This window comes from Rhinoderma darwinii, chromosome 1, assembly GCF_050947455.1.
Source record: "Rhinoderma darwinii isolate aRhiDar2 chromosome 1, aRhiDar2.hap1, whole genome shotgun sequence".
Taxonomy (NCBI): Eukaryota; Metazoa; Chordata; class Amphibia; order Anura; family Rhinodermatidae; genus Rhinoderma; species Rhinoderma darwinii.
In genome coordinates, this window is record NC_134687.1 from 551546710 (window position 1) to 551562968 (window position 16259).

Below are 16259 nucleotides of genomic sequence, written 5' to 3' on the forward strand. Positions count from 1 at the left end.
AGAGTTAAGACCATGCTGTGGATTTGTTGTGGAAATCTGTAGCAAAATCCATATGTGCCACATGCAGATCAGTGTGTTTGGTGCAGCTTTCTAAATACTTTTTATTAAAAACTATTTAGACTTTTTGATATACAGCTGCTTTGTATTCTGTAGCCTGACGGATTCAGGTCTCCATGCTAGATACAGCTGCTCTGTACACAGAATGCAAATAAGCTGTATCTCAAAAAGTCAAATTATTATAAGTATTTAGAAAATTGCATCAAAAACACTGCTAGACATTTTCATTAGAAACTAAACAAAATGATTTCAAATGTGTTCATAGCCTTTAACACATTGTGGCTGAAAACAGACGAAGGGGTGATTCACAGTATTGCAGCCTTCTCCCATTGAAGTGAATGGGAGAAAAGGCTGCAATACCTGTGAATCACCACTACTTCTGTGTCGATTTAGGGCAGGGGTCTCAAGCATGCGGCTCCTGGGGCTGTCATCTGCGGCCCGCGGGACACAGAGCCGCTAGACTCTGGAATTCCCTGACATCGCGGTCCACATATGAACAGCGATGTCTGGGGCTTCCACAGAGCCGGAGTCCCGTGCAGAGCGCTAGTATCGGCTCTGCTCCGGGACTCTGTGGAATTCCCTGACATCGCTGTCCATATATGGACAGTGTGTCAGGGTCTTCCCCAGAGTGGAGTCCCGAGCAGAGCACTAGTACAGGCTCTGCTCCGGGACTCTGTGGAATTCCTTGACATTGCTGTCCATATATGGACAGTGTGTCAGGGTCTTCCCCAGAGCGGAGTCCCGTGCAGAGCGCTAATATCGGCTCTGCTCCGGGACTCTGTGGAATTCCCTGACATCGCTGTCCATATATGGACGGTGTGTCAGGGTCTTCCCCAGAGCGGAGTCCCGGGCAGAGCGCTAGTACAGGCTCTGCTCCAGGACTCTGTGGAATTCCCTGACATCGCTGTCCATATATGGACAGTGTGTCATGGTCTTCCCCAGAGCGGAGACCCGAGCAGAGCGCTAGTATCGGCTCTGCTCTGGGACTCTGTCGAATTCCCTGACATCGGTGTCCATGTTTGGACACGCAATGTCTAGGGCTTCCCCAGAGCCGGAGTCCAGTGCAGAGCTCTAGTACAGGCTCTGCTCCGGGACTCTGTGGAAATCCCTGACATCGCTGTCCATATATAGACAGTGTGTCAGGGTCTTCCCCAGAGAGGAGTCCCGAGCAGAGCGCTAGTACAGGCTCTGCCCTGGGACTCTGTGGAATTCCCCAGATCAGGAGTCCCAGTGATGTCAGGACCACAGCTGGAGTCCCAGGAATTGCCTACTAGGCTCTGCCCGGGACTCCAGCTCTGGGGTTGCCCCTGACATCTCTTTCCATATAAAGTGATGTCAGGAGCAGTGCTGGAATCCCAGGCAGAGTGCTAGAAGCGGCTCTGCTCCCGGACTCCAGCTCTGGGCAAGCCCCTGACATCACTGAGGCAGCATCTGCGGAGGGCACTGAGGCAGCATCTGCGGAGGGCACTGAGGCAGCATCTGCGAAGGGCACAGTAATGCGGCCCGTCAACTTCCCATTTTTTCTATATGCGGCCCACTTACCCTGCCGAGTTTGAGACCGCTGATTTAGGGTATGTTCAAACGCAGAGTCAAAAACGTCTTAAAACACTGATTTTCAGACGTTTTGTATGCCACTCGCCTTTTCCGCTGCGTTTTTCACGGCCGTTTTTGGAGCTTTTTTCAATAGAGTCTATGGAAAACGGCTCCAAAAACGTCCCAAGAAGTGTCCTGCACTTCTTTTTCGTGGCCGTTTTTTTACGTGTAAAAAAATGCTGCGAAAAACGCTACGTCGAAACAACGCCGTTTTCCCATTGAACTCAATGGGCAGATGTTTGGAGGTGTTCTGCTTCCGGGTTTCGGGCGTTTACGGCCCGAAAAACGGCCGAAAATAGGCAGTGTAAACATACCCTTAGGCTGGATTCACACGAGCACATTACGTCCGTAATGAACGGAACGTATTTCGGCCGCAAGTCCCGGACCGAACACACATCATAGTTATGTACAATGCTAGGAGTCCCTGCCTCTCCGTGGAACTACTGTCCCGTACTGTAATCATGTTTTCAGTACGGGACAGTTGTCCCGTAGCGAGGCAGGGACTCCTAGCGTCGTACATGACTATGATGCTAGGAGCCCGGCTCCCTGCAGTGTGTTTGGTCCAGGGCTTGCGGCCGAAATACGTTCCGTCCATTACGGACGTAACATGCTCGTGTGAATCCAGCCTTAGAGTGAGCAAGTAGAGATGAAGGGGAAGCAGCGCTGCACATCCTTCAAAACAGCTGATTGGCGGGGGTCCTGGGATTTGTACCCCAAACAATCAGCTATTTATGGCTTCTCCTGAGGATAGGCTACAAATTTTTAAGGCCCGGAAAACCCCTTTAATGCAAATCTACCGTTGTGTCTACAGCGCCTATGCAAAATTTTGTCTCCTCGGTTACAGACTACAAACCGTCTGGTCCTGCAGTCATATTCTTATCAATCTGTTCCCTGCATCTTGCTAATCTAACAGGGTAAAGATGGTAGATAGTATGTCTGCAGGATCAGACTACACAGTGTTTATTTGTAGTCGGTAACCAGATAGGTCTGCATAGATGTAACAGTAATACCAAGACTTTTTACAAGGTTGCTTCTTTTCGTATTTTGGCTGTCTTTGGTACTTTAAAGCTGGACCCACATGTGCAGTTTCTGATGCAGTGTTTGGAGCCAAAGACACATGTAGATCCAAAAGGAAGGAACAGTATAAAGGAAAGGATCTACTTCTGTGTTTGGCTTCAAAAACTGCATAAAAAATGGCATGTGTGGTTCCAGCCTTACATGGGGAACTGTGTTTTTTATTATTATTATTATTAGTAGTATTTAATCAGTTCCTGTTTTCTTGATGTACCACTAACAGTTTGGCCAAGGACAATTATGACCTGATGAATCTGACAGATTTCAGACTAGTTAAAGAGGCTCTGTCACCACATTATAAGTGCCCTATCTTCTATATAAGGAGATCGGCGCTGTAATGTAGGTGACAGTAATGCTTTTTATTTCGAAAAACGATCTATTTTAAACCGCTTTATGCTAATGAGTTTCTTAATGCCCAAGTGGGCGTGTTTTTACGTTAGACCAAGTGGGCGTTGTACAGAGGAGTGTATGACGCTGACCAATCAGCGTCATACACTTCTCTCCATTCATTTACACTGCACTAGCGATATAGTTATGTGCAACTACATACACAAACACTAACATTACTGCAGTGTCCTGATAATGAATATACATTACCTCCAGCCAGGACGTGATGTTTATTCAGAATCCTGATACATTTGAATCTTTTCTGTGAGATTCCAGCAAGGCAAGTGTAATCTTGCAAGATTACGATGTAACCTGTCATTTCAAACGAGATTACGCTTGTCTTGCTGGAATCTCACAGAAAAGATTCAGACGTGTCAGGATTCTGAATAAACATCACGTCCAGGCTGGTAGTGATGTATATTCATAATCAGGACACTACAGTAATGTTAGTGTTTGTGTATGTGGCTGCACATAGCGATATAACTATATCGCTAGTGCTGTATAAATGAATGGAGAGAAGTGCATGACGCTGATTGGTCACTGATTGGTCAGCGTCATACACTCCTGTGTACAACGCCCACTTGGTCTAAAGTAAAACACGTCCACTTGGGCATTAGGAAACGAATTAGCATAAAGCTAAAAATCGCTCATAAAGTGGTTTAAAATAGATAGTTTTTCTAAATAAAAAGCATTACTGTCACCTACATTACCACGCCAATGTCCTTATCTAGGAGATAGGGCACTTATAATGTGGTGACAGAGCCTCTTTAAGCTTATACATGTAATTCAGGCACTTATCACCCCGGCAGCATTGCCTATAAGTGCCGTTTCAATGTTTTGCTTAGCAACGTTGAATTGCAGTGGATATAATTAGGCCTTTTTGGCATTGATCAACAAAAAGACTTTATTGTCAAAGTGAAAATAAATCCATAATAAGTACTGTACATTTATTACAATTATAAAAGGGGTATTCCCAAAATAGATAATTGTCTCTAGACCCTCTTCATTATCTCCTGAATGTCCCTCCTAGTTCTTTGGAGAAACCCCTAGCTCGACTTTTTCGGCACTTTCTCACTGCCGCTAAAACCTTGATTGCTTGGCAGTGGAGACAGACTGTCCCTCCTTCTCACATCGACTTACTGACTAGAATTAGGGAAATTCGCACTATGGAGTATATGACAGCCTCAATTGACAATACGCTGGAGAGATTTAGAGTGGTGTGGGATAAGTATTGGATACCAATATCTCAGGGTTAGACCGTGGATTGATCTCTGATTGTCCCTTTTTTTTTGTTTTCTCCCCCCCTCTTTTTTGTCTTTTCCCCGGTGTTTTGTCTGTTTGGATTTTCTGCTATGTCAAATGGACTGCATGACTTGCCCATGCGTCCTTATGTCATGTGTGTATTTTGAAAACTTTCAATAAAAATACAGTTGAAACCAAAATAGATAATTGTCACCTATCCAGCGATCACGAGAGCAGAGGTCCTGTCTTGAGGAGGACATTGAATGGAGCGGCAGTCAAGCATGTTTATGTTCAAAATCTATGGCAATGACGAAAACAATCAAGCACATTTTTCGGCAGTCCCATAGACACTAAAAGGAGCGGCTGGCTCCTATCAAGTTCCCCCTCACTATGAGGAGCTCAGGACTCGTGTTCGGTGTTGGTTCCAGCGGCGGGGCTCCCAGCAATCATACAATTGTTACCTATTCTGTGGACAGGTGGTAATTGTTTGATTTAAGCACAAAATCATTGATCGCATGACTTTATACCCCTCCTATTACTATGAGAGACCTAAATCATTGCAGCAAAAGTCACATAGAGAGAACCTTTTATAGAATTAAATATTTCAAGTGATTGCAGAATAAATATACTTGTATCTAGAAAGTCCAATTTCTTTTGATTTCCGTGCATAATTTGCATATAAATATAAAAACTAAATAAAAATAAGACTTCCAGCTCCACTCCTCATATTGCTACCCCAGGCAGCCAAGGTGTATGATCAGCGGAGACCTTATAAGTATTTACATTAGAATTTTAAGACCGGTTTAGTGCTTTTTACTTTACTTATATTTAAATTTTTTGGCTGGAGAACAAGTTGGATGACTGCACACGCCAAGTAAATAAGCTTTAAGAACTTTTATATGTAACTAGCGCTCACTTTGATTTACTGCTAGCACCGTATTGAACAGAATGAAGCCTTATTAATTACATGTTGTTTTGACCTAATATTGGTTTGCCCTTCATAGAAGATGATGTGGAATAAGATGATTAAATCACAGATTTTATACTCCTAGTGAAGTCGCCAGTATTTTCCTGGTTTAAAAATGGATGAAGAACCAGAAAGAACTAAGCGGTGGGAAGGTGGCTATGAGAGAACATGGTAAGGTGTTTTCATAATTGGATTTTATTTTATTATGTTCTTCTTCATTTTATTACAAATTCGTCATTTGTCTACTTAAGGGAGGTTCTCAAAGAAGATGAATCTGGATCACTAAAGGCTACAATTGATGAGATTTTGTTCAAGGATAAAAGGAAAAGGTAATGATAGGTTTAATAAACATCCACTTGTTAAACCCCATCTACATGCCATGAAAAGAAAATCCACCATAGATGGTAGACATAATGCAAATCTGCCCTCTCTGGTGCAAACTTTTACTGCAGAACTCACTCATTGCAATGCAAAGGTTGAAATCTGATGCAAAATCCACAGCGAAATTTTGGTGCAGATTTGCAGGCTAGTTCTGTAACTGAATTTTCTACCACGTATGAACTTGGGTGTAAGGCCCAGTTCACACAGAGTTTTGTTTTTTTTACGCAGAAACCGCGTTAGAATCCGCACCTAAGAACGGCTGAAATTGCCCCCCATTGATTTCAATGGCAGGCAGAAGCGTTTTTTTTTTTTTCCCGAGCAGCTTTTTGATGCTCGCGGAAAAAAGAGGCATGCTGCGGTTCCGCCTCTGACCTCCAATTGAAACTAATGTGAGGCAGAAAAAACTTTCTCGGCAGCATTTTTTTTCTCACGGCCATCAATGGCCGGGGGTGATAAACGCGGCAAAAAAGCGCAGGTAGGTGAAACTCTGCCTTAAATTTCCTGAAAGGATCACTCCACCTTTTTTTTTTTTTTGCCCCCTCTATTTGTATATTGGCGTTTCAGTGGGGTGCGGTGTGCAGAAATACTTACCGATCCCCGCATCTTGTCTTTTTCTGGTCCAGCGCCACTCACCTGATCTTCCCTCTGACTTGTCTTGAATCTATGTGCTTTTCAGAAAACCGGAAGTAAGGCTCCCAATGCATTCCTATGTAGCCTCGTTCTGGCTCCCATAGGAATACATTGAGAGCCTGAATTCCGGCTTATTCAAAAGCACAGTGGCTCCAGACAAGTCAGAGGGAAGATCACGTGAGTGGCGCTGGACCCGAAAAAGACAGGATGTGGGGATCGGTAAGTATTTCTGCACACAGCACCCCGCTGAAACACCAATGTACCGGAGGGTGCAGTAAAAAAAAAAAGTGGAGTGCTTCTTGAAGGAATTTTGAGGCAGATTTTTCCTGCCTGCTGAAAACTGTATGAACTATGCCTAAGAGGGGATCTTCTTGAGACCCTCTTCTATTAGCCAGAGAACTCCTGCAAATAACAGCTCTTCCTCTTGAGAACCTGGCTTATATCAGTTGCACTACAGGTGAAATGAAGATTCGTTGACAGCTTGCCCCAATGATAACAGACCCCATGATCAGTTCATCATCGTGGTCCAAATGGGTTGTTTAGCCAACCACTTTAAAGAGAACCTGTCACCTCTCCAGACGTGTCTGTTTTAGTAAATACTTGCATTCCTCATGAAATTATAATTCTGGAGCATCTTTGTGCCATCCTTCTGTTATTCCTGCTAGAAATTTATGAATAAATTGGCAACTAGGTGTTACCAGTTGGCAGTGTGTACCGTCAGCTCTGATTGGACAATGTCAGACTGTGTGACAATAAAACGTATACCTAAGAAAAACATACTTCTGGAATAATTACCTGTCAGGCGCCGTGTCCCGAATGCTGCACTTGTTTTTCTCCTTTCTATTTATTCTTTCTCCCCGGGTACAGAGGATTCCACCCGAGGGATAGCAGCGGGTGGCAGCCAGCACCTAGAGAAATACTGTCACTGTTATCAATGCAAAGCAGTAGCACAACAAAATTAGGTGAGTAAACCAGCTCATAATGCACTGTCACCTATATATTTTTTTAAAAACCGTATTAGCTTAGAGGAGCGCCATTTTCCTCTTCTCTCCTTTTTCTTTTCCTTCCACATTACTGTGTAGAGACCCCCCCCCCCCCCCCCCCAACTTGTAACACCCAGTTGTCAATTTATTCATTCATTTCTAGGAGGAATAACAGAGGAAAAGCCCAATGTGTAATTGTAAGAAAAGGTGCTCCAGAATGAATACAATAATTTACTAAAACAGAAGAGGTAACAGGTCCTCTTTAGAGGGAATGACCCTTTTGAACAATCAACATGCATGTAATTATTTATTTTTTTCATCTGTAGTTATTATCTTTGCGCGTCCATAGAGAATTTTATTTTTTTTATAGGGAATTGGTCAACTCTACAAATGTAGTAAGTGCCAAGTTATAAAGTATTAATGACTATTGACTAAGGCTATGTTGTGGATTCCGCCAGCAATTCATGTGAATGGGGTGTTTCAATATCCATGGTCTGTTCATTATTGGTGCACATTTCCTGCTGAAAAGCAGTGGATATGCTCCATTGAATTATACTGTAACTACATTGAATTACAATGGAGCTAATCGTTCTACAGATCCCCATGGAAACCACAGGAGAAATCTGATTTCTGCCATAGATTATCTTTAAAATCCACAATGGATTTGCCTAGTGCAAATCCTTACTGTGTGAACGTTCCCAAACACTGTTTGTATAGCATGAAATTACTGTGACCTCTACCAAAGAACATTGCAATACAAGAGTCGACAGCTTGGGGCCATATTAGACCTTGCATAACACCGTGATTGATAGGATGCAATGAAAATAGTAATGCCCCATTGACTGTAAAAGTGGCACAAATGAAACAATTTATTTTTCTTTGCTACAAATTTAGTGGTGTTATTATATTTAACAGTTCAAATGTAGGATATTTATTTATATCTAATTCTACAGAGTGTTTGAACATCATGGACAAGTTCGCTTGGGAATGGTAAGCACAAACTATGTGGACTCTCCAGACATTTAGACTGTTTTGGGCTGTGCCTATATAATAAGGCAAAATTTCTTACCAGATGCGTCACATGTTTGTGATAATTGATGGATCCAGAACAATGGAGGATCAAGACTTGAAACCCAACAGACTTACTAGCACCTTAAAAGTAAACAATTATGTATCTTCTGTTTTGTTTTGTTTTTTTGGTGTAAAATATTTTGGATTTTAACCCAAAAAATTTATGGGCAATATATCATTCGGAAATATTATTTTTGGAAACCATATGTCTATGAAAAAAATAATCTTTTATATAAATGTGTATTTTGATATATTAGTTTTCACACTGGTCATAAGAGCGCACACAATAGGGTGACACTACCAGTTTTCTAAATCTCTTGTCTGCTTTGCAGTTGTTAACAGAAGGGTCAGCAGAAGTTGGGGTAAAGGTTCTCTTACACGGCCCTTCCTTCGCCGTGTAAACGAGCGCCGATCAACGAGACATTTAGTTGATTGTCGCTCGTTACTCCGATCGCCCGTCCCCATACATTATTATCATGTCGGCAGCACGTGTCACTGTTTACACATGGAGATGTGCTGCTAACAACAATAGTAACGCTTTAAAAAAGGAAAATATTATCAGCTGATGAACGAGTGTTTGCTCGTTCATCTGCTGATCGCTGCCCTGTTTACACAGGGCCATTATCGGCAAGGAGCGTTCTATGAATGATCGTTTGCCCAATAATTGGCCAGTGTAAAAGGGCCTTTATAGTGACTGGTCCTTTATACTGCTAGTTACTAGATAGGCTGGATTTCATCATGGACCATAGCAGAGCAAAGAATATATACAGACTGCATTTCAGAGGAATGATATACACCGTTCCACTTCCTAGTTATAGCGGGTGGGGCAATACTCTTACTTTCCTATAGACAATATTAAAGGGGTATTCTGATTATAACAAGTTACCCTCTATCCGTATGGTAAGGGGTAACTTTCGGATCGGTGGATGTCCGGCAGCTATAGAGAATGAATGGAACGACAGTGCGCATGAGCGACCTGCCGCTCGCTTCAAAACCAGGGGTTCGGGACCCCCGTTCTCATAAATGGTGGGGGTCCCAGCTGTCGGACACCCACCAATCAGCAAGTTACCCCTTACCCGGATAGGGGGTAACTTGTTGTAACCAGAATACCCCTTTAATCTGACTCCCTTTCCGTCCCATTATCCTTTTTTAATTGCAGCAAAATTAATTTAGCTCCATGTGGTCGCGGCAATCTAGTGCCTGACCGTGTTGTAACGTGGTGTCTCTCAGCCAATTGATTTACTCCTGTTGATGTATTTCTTATAGAGTATTCTATAAATGCTATCACTTAAAGTTCTGTCCTGGTTACAAATTCCCTTTAAATTTTGTTAAAGGGTTGATCCAGTGAAATTAAATTGATGGCCTATACTCTGGTTAGGCCATCGGTATCTGAATGGTGGGAGTCCGACTATCGGCACCCCGCGCTGATCACCGGTTTGATCAGGCCACGGCACTCAGACAAGTGCTGCTTCCCCTTCATTTCTTACACAGCTCAGAACTTCACAATGCCATCACGTTCGTAGCGGCAGTGCACAGTATTACAGTTTCCTGCCAATCATTTGAATGGGAGGAAGCTGTGTAATACTGTGCACAGCTGCTACGAATGTGAAGGCGTTGTGCAATGCTGAGCTGTGTATGCATTGAAGGGAAAGGAGCGCTCGCCAGAGCGCCGTGGCCCCTTCAAATAGCTGATCAGCGGGAATGCCGAGAGTCCAAACGCCACAATTACATATTGATGACCTATCCTGAAGACAGGCTATCGACTTCACTGGATAACCCCTTTTAATAAAAAATAAAATTGGATCACTGAGAGATTCCACTTAAGCATTAAGTTGTAGTTTATAATCGTATTATTCATTGTCTGCTTAACCCATTGTATGAGCTCCTTAAACATTAACCAATTGCAAGTAAAAGTGGGGCTGACTGTTTCCATTTTTATAAGATTTATTAATTATTATTTTTTTGAATGATAACAATGTTTTCTATAATAATAATAATGCTAAATAGTAAGATTTTATTGTCTTCTTCTTTCTATATTTTTTAGTTGCTGGAGTATTTTGTGGATGAATACTTTGATCAAAATCCTATAAGTCAGGTACAGTATATGTAATGATGTTATCCAGAATTGATAGTTGCAAATTTGCTGTGAAGTAAAGTTTGTAGGCAAAGAAGAACAGTCACTACTGCATTTAAATATGCGGTACCTCTGGAACTGTCATACCTCGCCACTGGAGATCTCGTGAAGTCTCCACAATGGCTGAGTGGCAATCTGAAAGGATCACTTACATAGGATGGAGGAGTTGTCGGCGGAGTGGTCTGGAAATACTTCCAGATTTTTAGTTATTTGGCAAGACTGGTTGGTATTTAAGAGATCTAACGATTTTCAGTCCCTCCTCATTTGAGCTCCTATTGGGTATCTTACAGGATAAGATCAGCGATCGCTCGCTTACTTGCCGCCCCCTTTTTTTTTTTCGCTTTCCTCTTTGCTTGCCTTTCTTTCCTTTGCCTCTTTTCCTCTTTATCCTTTCTATATAATATATAAGTTTGACGCCCTTACTACAATTTCATTATTATAAGCGGCTGTTATTATCGATATTTTCAAATAATGTGATTGTTTAGAAACTATGCTCATATTGGTATAATGTGATGTATAATCTGGGGGCCACTATATGTCTGTGACCTTAGTCCCTAATTTCCCTTTTCCTATGTTCCTTATACGATTTAGTGTATGTATTGTTTGTCTTGTTATACATATATATATATATATTTTTTTTTTAAATCTATAAACTTTGATTCAACATAAATATGCGGTACTTCTTGCACAGAATAAATCCAGTTTGTGTGTGTATAGCATTTATATTGCTTCTCAATATAAATGAGCTTTTTTATTTTATTTAGATTGGGCTCCTTATTACAAGAAATAAAAGGGCTGAAAAGCTGACGGAGCTTGCTGGTAAGATCTGCATGTATTTTGTCCTCTTGAATTATTCGTATACTAGCTTGGTGGTGGATATTTAGCTGTGATTAACTATTTTTATTAAGAGATTAAATAAAGAGGTTCTCTGGTTTTGAAAACCCATTTTCAAATATCCCATTAGGCCCCATCCACACGACCGTAATTTTGATCCGCAATTACGGATCAAAGTACAGATCCATTCATTTATATTCCCCACGGAAACCATCCCGTATATTTACGGGAAGTTGTCTGGGCCGCAGAAAGCAACCACAAAACATAGGACATGGTCTATTTTTTATTTTATTTTACAGACCGTGCTCCTATACTACATAATGGGAGCACGGCCCGCAAATGTGGGTGACCGTGCCCATAATCATGGACCGTGATTACGGCTACGGCCGTATGCAGGGGGCCTTAGGGAAATAAGTCAATAGGGGGTCTCTTGTTCAGTACTTTCATCAACTAGCCGAAGCAGAGGGTAGAGGACCTGGAATTTCTGACTGGATTGTATGTGGAAACTGCTTTTACTTTTTAACTTTCAATAGTTTTTATAAGTCTCTCCCAGTGTGTCTTGCCTTCTGAAAAATATGTTATGTTTAGTCTCAAAGCTTATACAATTTTTTTTATATCTGTACATGAAGATGTGCGTTTCATGCCTGCTAATAACAGTTTTTGTCTAAGTTTGATTCTGACAATGGACTTTTTTCATTGCATTTGTTAATAAGCTATACCAATATTTTTTCCTTGAATTTCACAAGGTAACCCCAGACAGCACATAACAGCATTGAAGAAAGCTGTAGACATGACCTGCAGTGGCGAGCCTTCTCTCTACAATTCTCTCAACCTTGCTCTGCAGACACTAAAGTCAGTACCTGTTCACTTCAAAACGAAAATCTGAATAGCTTAATAATGTTAATAGAAAAAGTCAACAGATAAAAATGTATTTATGCCTCTCAGAATGTAGCTAAACGTAAATAAACCGTTTAAACCAAAAAATTTGTAACAACCCACAGAATACCACACGGTGAACACCATAAAAACAAAAACCCAAAAAACAAACGTGGAATTGTTGTTTATTTTTGTTTTTTCATTTCCCCCTCCCCAAAATATGATTTTAAAATTTGTAAAAACATTGAATGTAAACCATGACGGTGCCATTAATAATCTACAATCTGTCCCGCAAAGAACCCTCATACGGCTATATCGCCAGAAAATTTCAAAGCTATGGCTCTCGGAACGCAATGATTTAAAAAAACAAAAACAAAAAAACCCACAGTGTATTCCCATCTCACCTCAAGAAAATTGTTAGCTAATTAACCCCTTCGTGCTCAGTGACGGAATAGTACGTCACGGGAGGAACAGACATTTCGGCCATTCTCCCGATACAGGAGCTGTGACAGCTGCTGTCTCAGCTCCTATAGTGGGGACCGATTTTCTGTGTCCCCGCTGATTAACCCCTTAGAAGCCATGTTCAATAGTGATCGCGGCTTCTTAGGGGTTAAACCACCATCGACGGCCCGCTACATGATAGCGGGCGGCGATGTTTTCTATGGCAAACGGACGCCTAATAATGCCGTCCGTCTATGCCAAGTACGGAAGCCTAGTGGGTCCTGACAAAGTGAGGGCCCACTATGCTTGCTGTGCGAGTAGCTGACCGCTCTAATACACTGCACTACGCATGCAGTGTATTAGAATTGCGATCACGGCTTCAAGTCCCCTAGTGGGACAAAGTAAAAAAGGAAAAAAAAGTTGTGTAAAAATAAGAAAATAAAAGTTTTAAAAGTAAAAATCCCCCTTCCCTTATCAGTCCTTTATTATTAATAAAAATAAACTATACATAATTGATATCGTCACGTTCGTAACGGCCTGAAATACAAAATGATTTTGTTATTTATCCCACGCGGTGAACGCCGTAAAAGAAAGTAATAATAAACCATACCAGAAACACAATTGTTTGGTCACTTCACCTCCCAAACAATGGAATAAAAAGAGATTGAAAAGTCGCATGTACCTAAAAATAGGTAACTACAGTTCGTTACGCAAAAAACAAGTCCTCACACGGCTTTCTTGATGAAAAAATAAAAAAGTTCTGGCTCTCAGAATAAGGCAACAGAAAAAGTAAATGATTTTTTTACAAAAAGTATTTTATTGTGCAAACGCCATAAGACATAAAAAAAACTATAAACATCTGGTATCGCCGTAATCGTATCGACCCGCAAAATAAAGTAAATATGTCATTCATAGTGAACACTGTAAAAAAAAAATAGAATAAAAAACAATAGTAGAATTGCTGTTTTTTAGTCACCCCGCCTCTTAAAAATAGAATAAAAACTGATCAAAAAGCCGCATGCACCCGATGAAAACTACAATGAATTCCTCAAGGGGTCTAGTTTCCAAAATAGGGTCACTTTTGGGGGGTTTCCACTGTTTTGGCACCACAAGACCTCTTCAAACCGGACATGGTGCCTAATAAAAAGGAGGGCTCAAAATCCACTAGGTGCTCCTTTGCTTCTGAGGCCGGTGCTTCAGTCCATTACCGCACTAGGGCCACATGTGGGATATTTCTCAAAACTGAAGAATCTGGAAAATAAGTATTGAGTTGTGTTTCTCGGGTAAAACCTTCTGTTTTACAGAAAAAAATGGGATAAAAAGGATTTTCTGACAAAAAAATTAAATATGTAAATTTCATCTCTACTTTGCTTTAAATTCCTATGAAACACCTAAAGGGTTAATAAACTTTCTAAATGCTGTTTTGAATACTTTGAGGGGTCTAGTTTCTACAATGGGGTGTTTGATAGGGGTTTCTAATATATAGGCCCCTCAAAGCAACTTCAGAACTGAACTGGAACCGAAGAAAAAAAAAAGAGGCTTTTTCTTATACCACACCCCGATGTCCAGGAAGCGTTATGAGGCAATACTTTGCTTCTTACATTATACTGATAATGAGCCGTGCCCACCCCGAGATGACCACAGTTTTGACCGTTTGTATAAATTGAGACCCCTATTAGACCATTTCAGTGCCGGTTTGCCCAAGCATACACCCCCGAGAAGTGTATTTCTATTGATGAGTCCTTGGTACATTTTAAAGGGAGGCTTCAATTCCGCCAGTACCTGCCGAGTAAGAGGGCAAGGTATGGCGTGAAGATATATAAGCTGTGCGAGAGTGCATCAGGGTATACCTACAAATTTAGGATATATGAAGGGAAGGACACCAGTATTCAGCCCCCAGAATGCCCACCCTTATTGGGAGTTAATGCAAAAATTGTGTGGGATTTGGTGCACCCACTGCTGGACCAGGGTTACCACCTCTACCTGGATCATTTTTATATCCGCGTCCCACTCTTCAAATGCCTCGCTTCCAGAAGTCCTGTGGCATTGGGCACTGCTAGAAGAAATCTGAGAGGCCTCCCTAAGACTGCTTGGGCAAACACTCAGAAGGGGTGAGAGCAGGGCACATTCTAGCAGCAACATATTGTGTGTCAAGTACAAGGACAAGAGAGATGTCCTTGTATTGACAACAATACATGGCCACACCAGTACCCATGTACCTGTAGGAGGTACCAGTACAGAGACCCCCAAACCAGACTGCATCCTGGACTACAATAGGTTCATGGGAGGGGTGGGCTTGTCAGATCAAGTCCTGAAGCCCTACAGCGCCATGCGGTGTGGTATAAGAAGCTGGCCGCGCACATCATACAGATGGCATTGTACAATGCGTATGTGCTACATCGATGTGCAAGCGAGATGGGAACTTTCCTGGAATTTCAAGAGGTGGTTATCAAGAACCTAATCTTTAGGGACCAAGAAGGGGGGGCACTCAGTACTTCTGGAAGCGGGGCCACACGCATCGTACCAGGGCAACACTTTCCAGGAGAATTTCTCCAAACTGGCAAGTAAGGAAAAAATCAAAAGAGGTGCAAAGTCTGCGCAAAGAGGGGGTTAAGGGAGGACACAATATATGAATGTGACACGTGTCCAGAAAAAACAGGGCTCCGTATGAAAGTGTTTTAAAATTTATAATACATTCCTTGATTTTTAATCTACCCCAGTTTTACTTACCTTGATGCACTCCGCCCTGCTGTGTGCCCAGGCAGCTAACAGCCACGTGTAGGGTATTGCCGTACCCAGGAGAACCCACATTACAATTTATAGGGTGTAATATCTCCGGTGGCGCATGCTGGGCACATTATATTGGACACTGAAATGGCATACATATATAGAAAATTGCAAATCTCACACTGTACCACTGCGCATTACCTTTTAGACAATACCTGTGGGGTCAAAATGCTCACTACACCTCTAGATGAATGCCTTAAGGGGTGTAGATTTTAAAATGGGGTAAATTCTTGGGGATTTCAACTGTACTGGTACCTCAGGGGCTTCTGCATTCACGACTTAGCACCAGAAAAGCTCCAGTAGGCCAAATGGTGGTCCTTCCCTTCTAAGCCCTGCCGTGTGCCCAGGCAGCAGATAACAGTCACATGTAGGGTATTGCCGTACCCAGGAGAACCCACATTACAATTTATAGGGTGTATATCTCCGGTGGCGCTTGCTGGGCACAATATATTGGACACTGAAATGGCATACATATATAGAAAATTGCAAATCTCACCCTGCACCATCTGTTGCACATTACATTTTAGACCATACCTGTGGGGTTAAAATGCTCACTACACCTCTAGATGAATGCCTTAAGGGGTGTAGATTTTAAAATGGTGTCGTTTCTTGGGGGTTTCCATTGGTTTGATACCTCTGGGGCTCTGCAAATGCGACATGGCACCCGAAAACCAATCCAGCAAAATCTGGACTCCAAAGAACACATAGCGCTCCTTTCCATCTGAGCCCTCCGATTGGGCCCAAACGGCAGTTTATCTCCACAAATGGGGTAATGCCAAACTCCGGACAAATTGGGCAACAA

The 16259-nt window shown here is 42.0% G+C and overlaps 1 protein-coding gene across 2 annotated transcripts in view; it reads left to right on the forward strand.

Moving 5' to 3' along the window:
* The window catches only part of GTF2H2 (general transcription factor IIH subunit 2), a 31146-nt gene that overhangs the window by 511 nt on the left and 14376 nt on the right, over positions 1–16259 (forward strand). Inside the window, exons 2-8 of one of the 2 annotated variants that reach the window (XM_075837979.1) lie at positions 5406–5491; positions 5572–5649; positions 8268–8304; positions 8387–8473; positions 10430–10480; positions 11284–11338; positions 12100–12205. In XM_075837979.1, coding sequence (XP_075694094.1) covers positions 5436–5491; positions 5572–5649; positions 8268–8304; positions 8387–8473; positions 10430–10480; positions 11284–11338; positions 12100–12205 — 470 coding nt within the window. In that variant the 5' untranslated portion in view covers positions 5406–5435. The remainder of the gene's footprint in view (positions 1–5405; positions 5492–5571; positions 5650–8267; positions 8305–8386; positions 8474–10429; positions 10481–11283; positions 11339–12099; positions 12206–16259) is intronic. The other variant, XM_075837990.1, reaches the window with a different exon arrangement.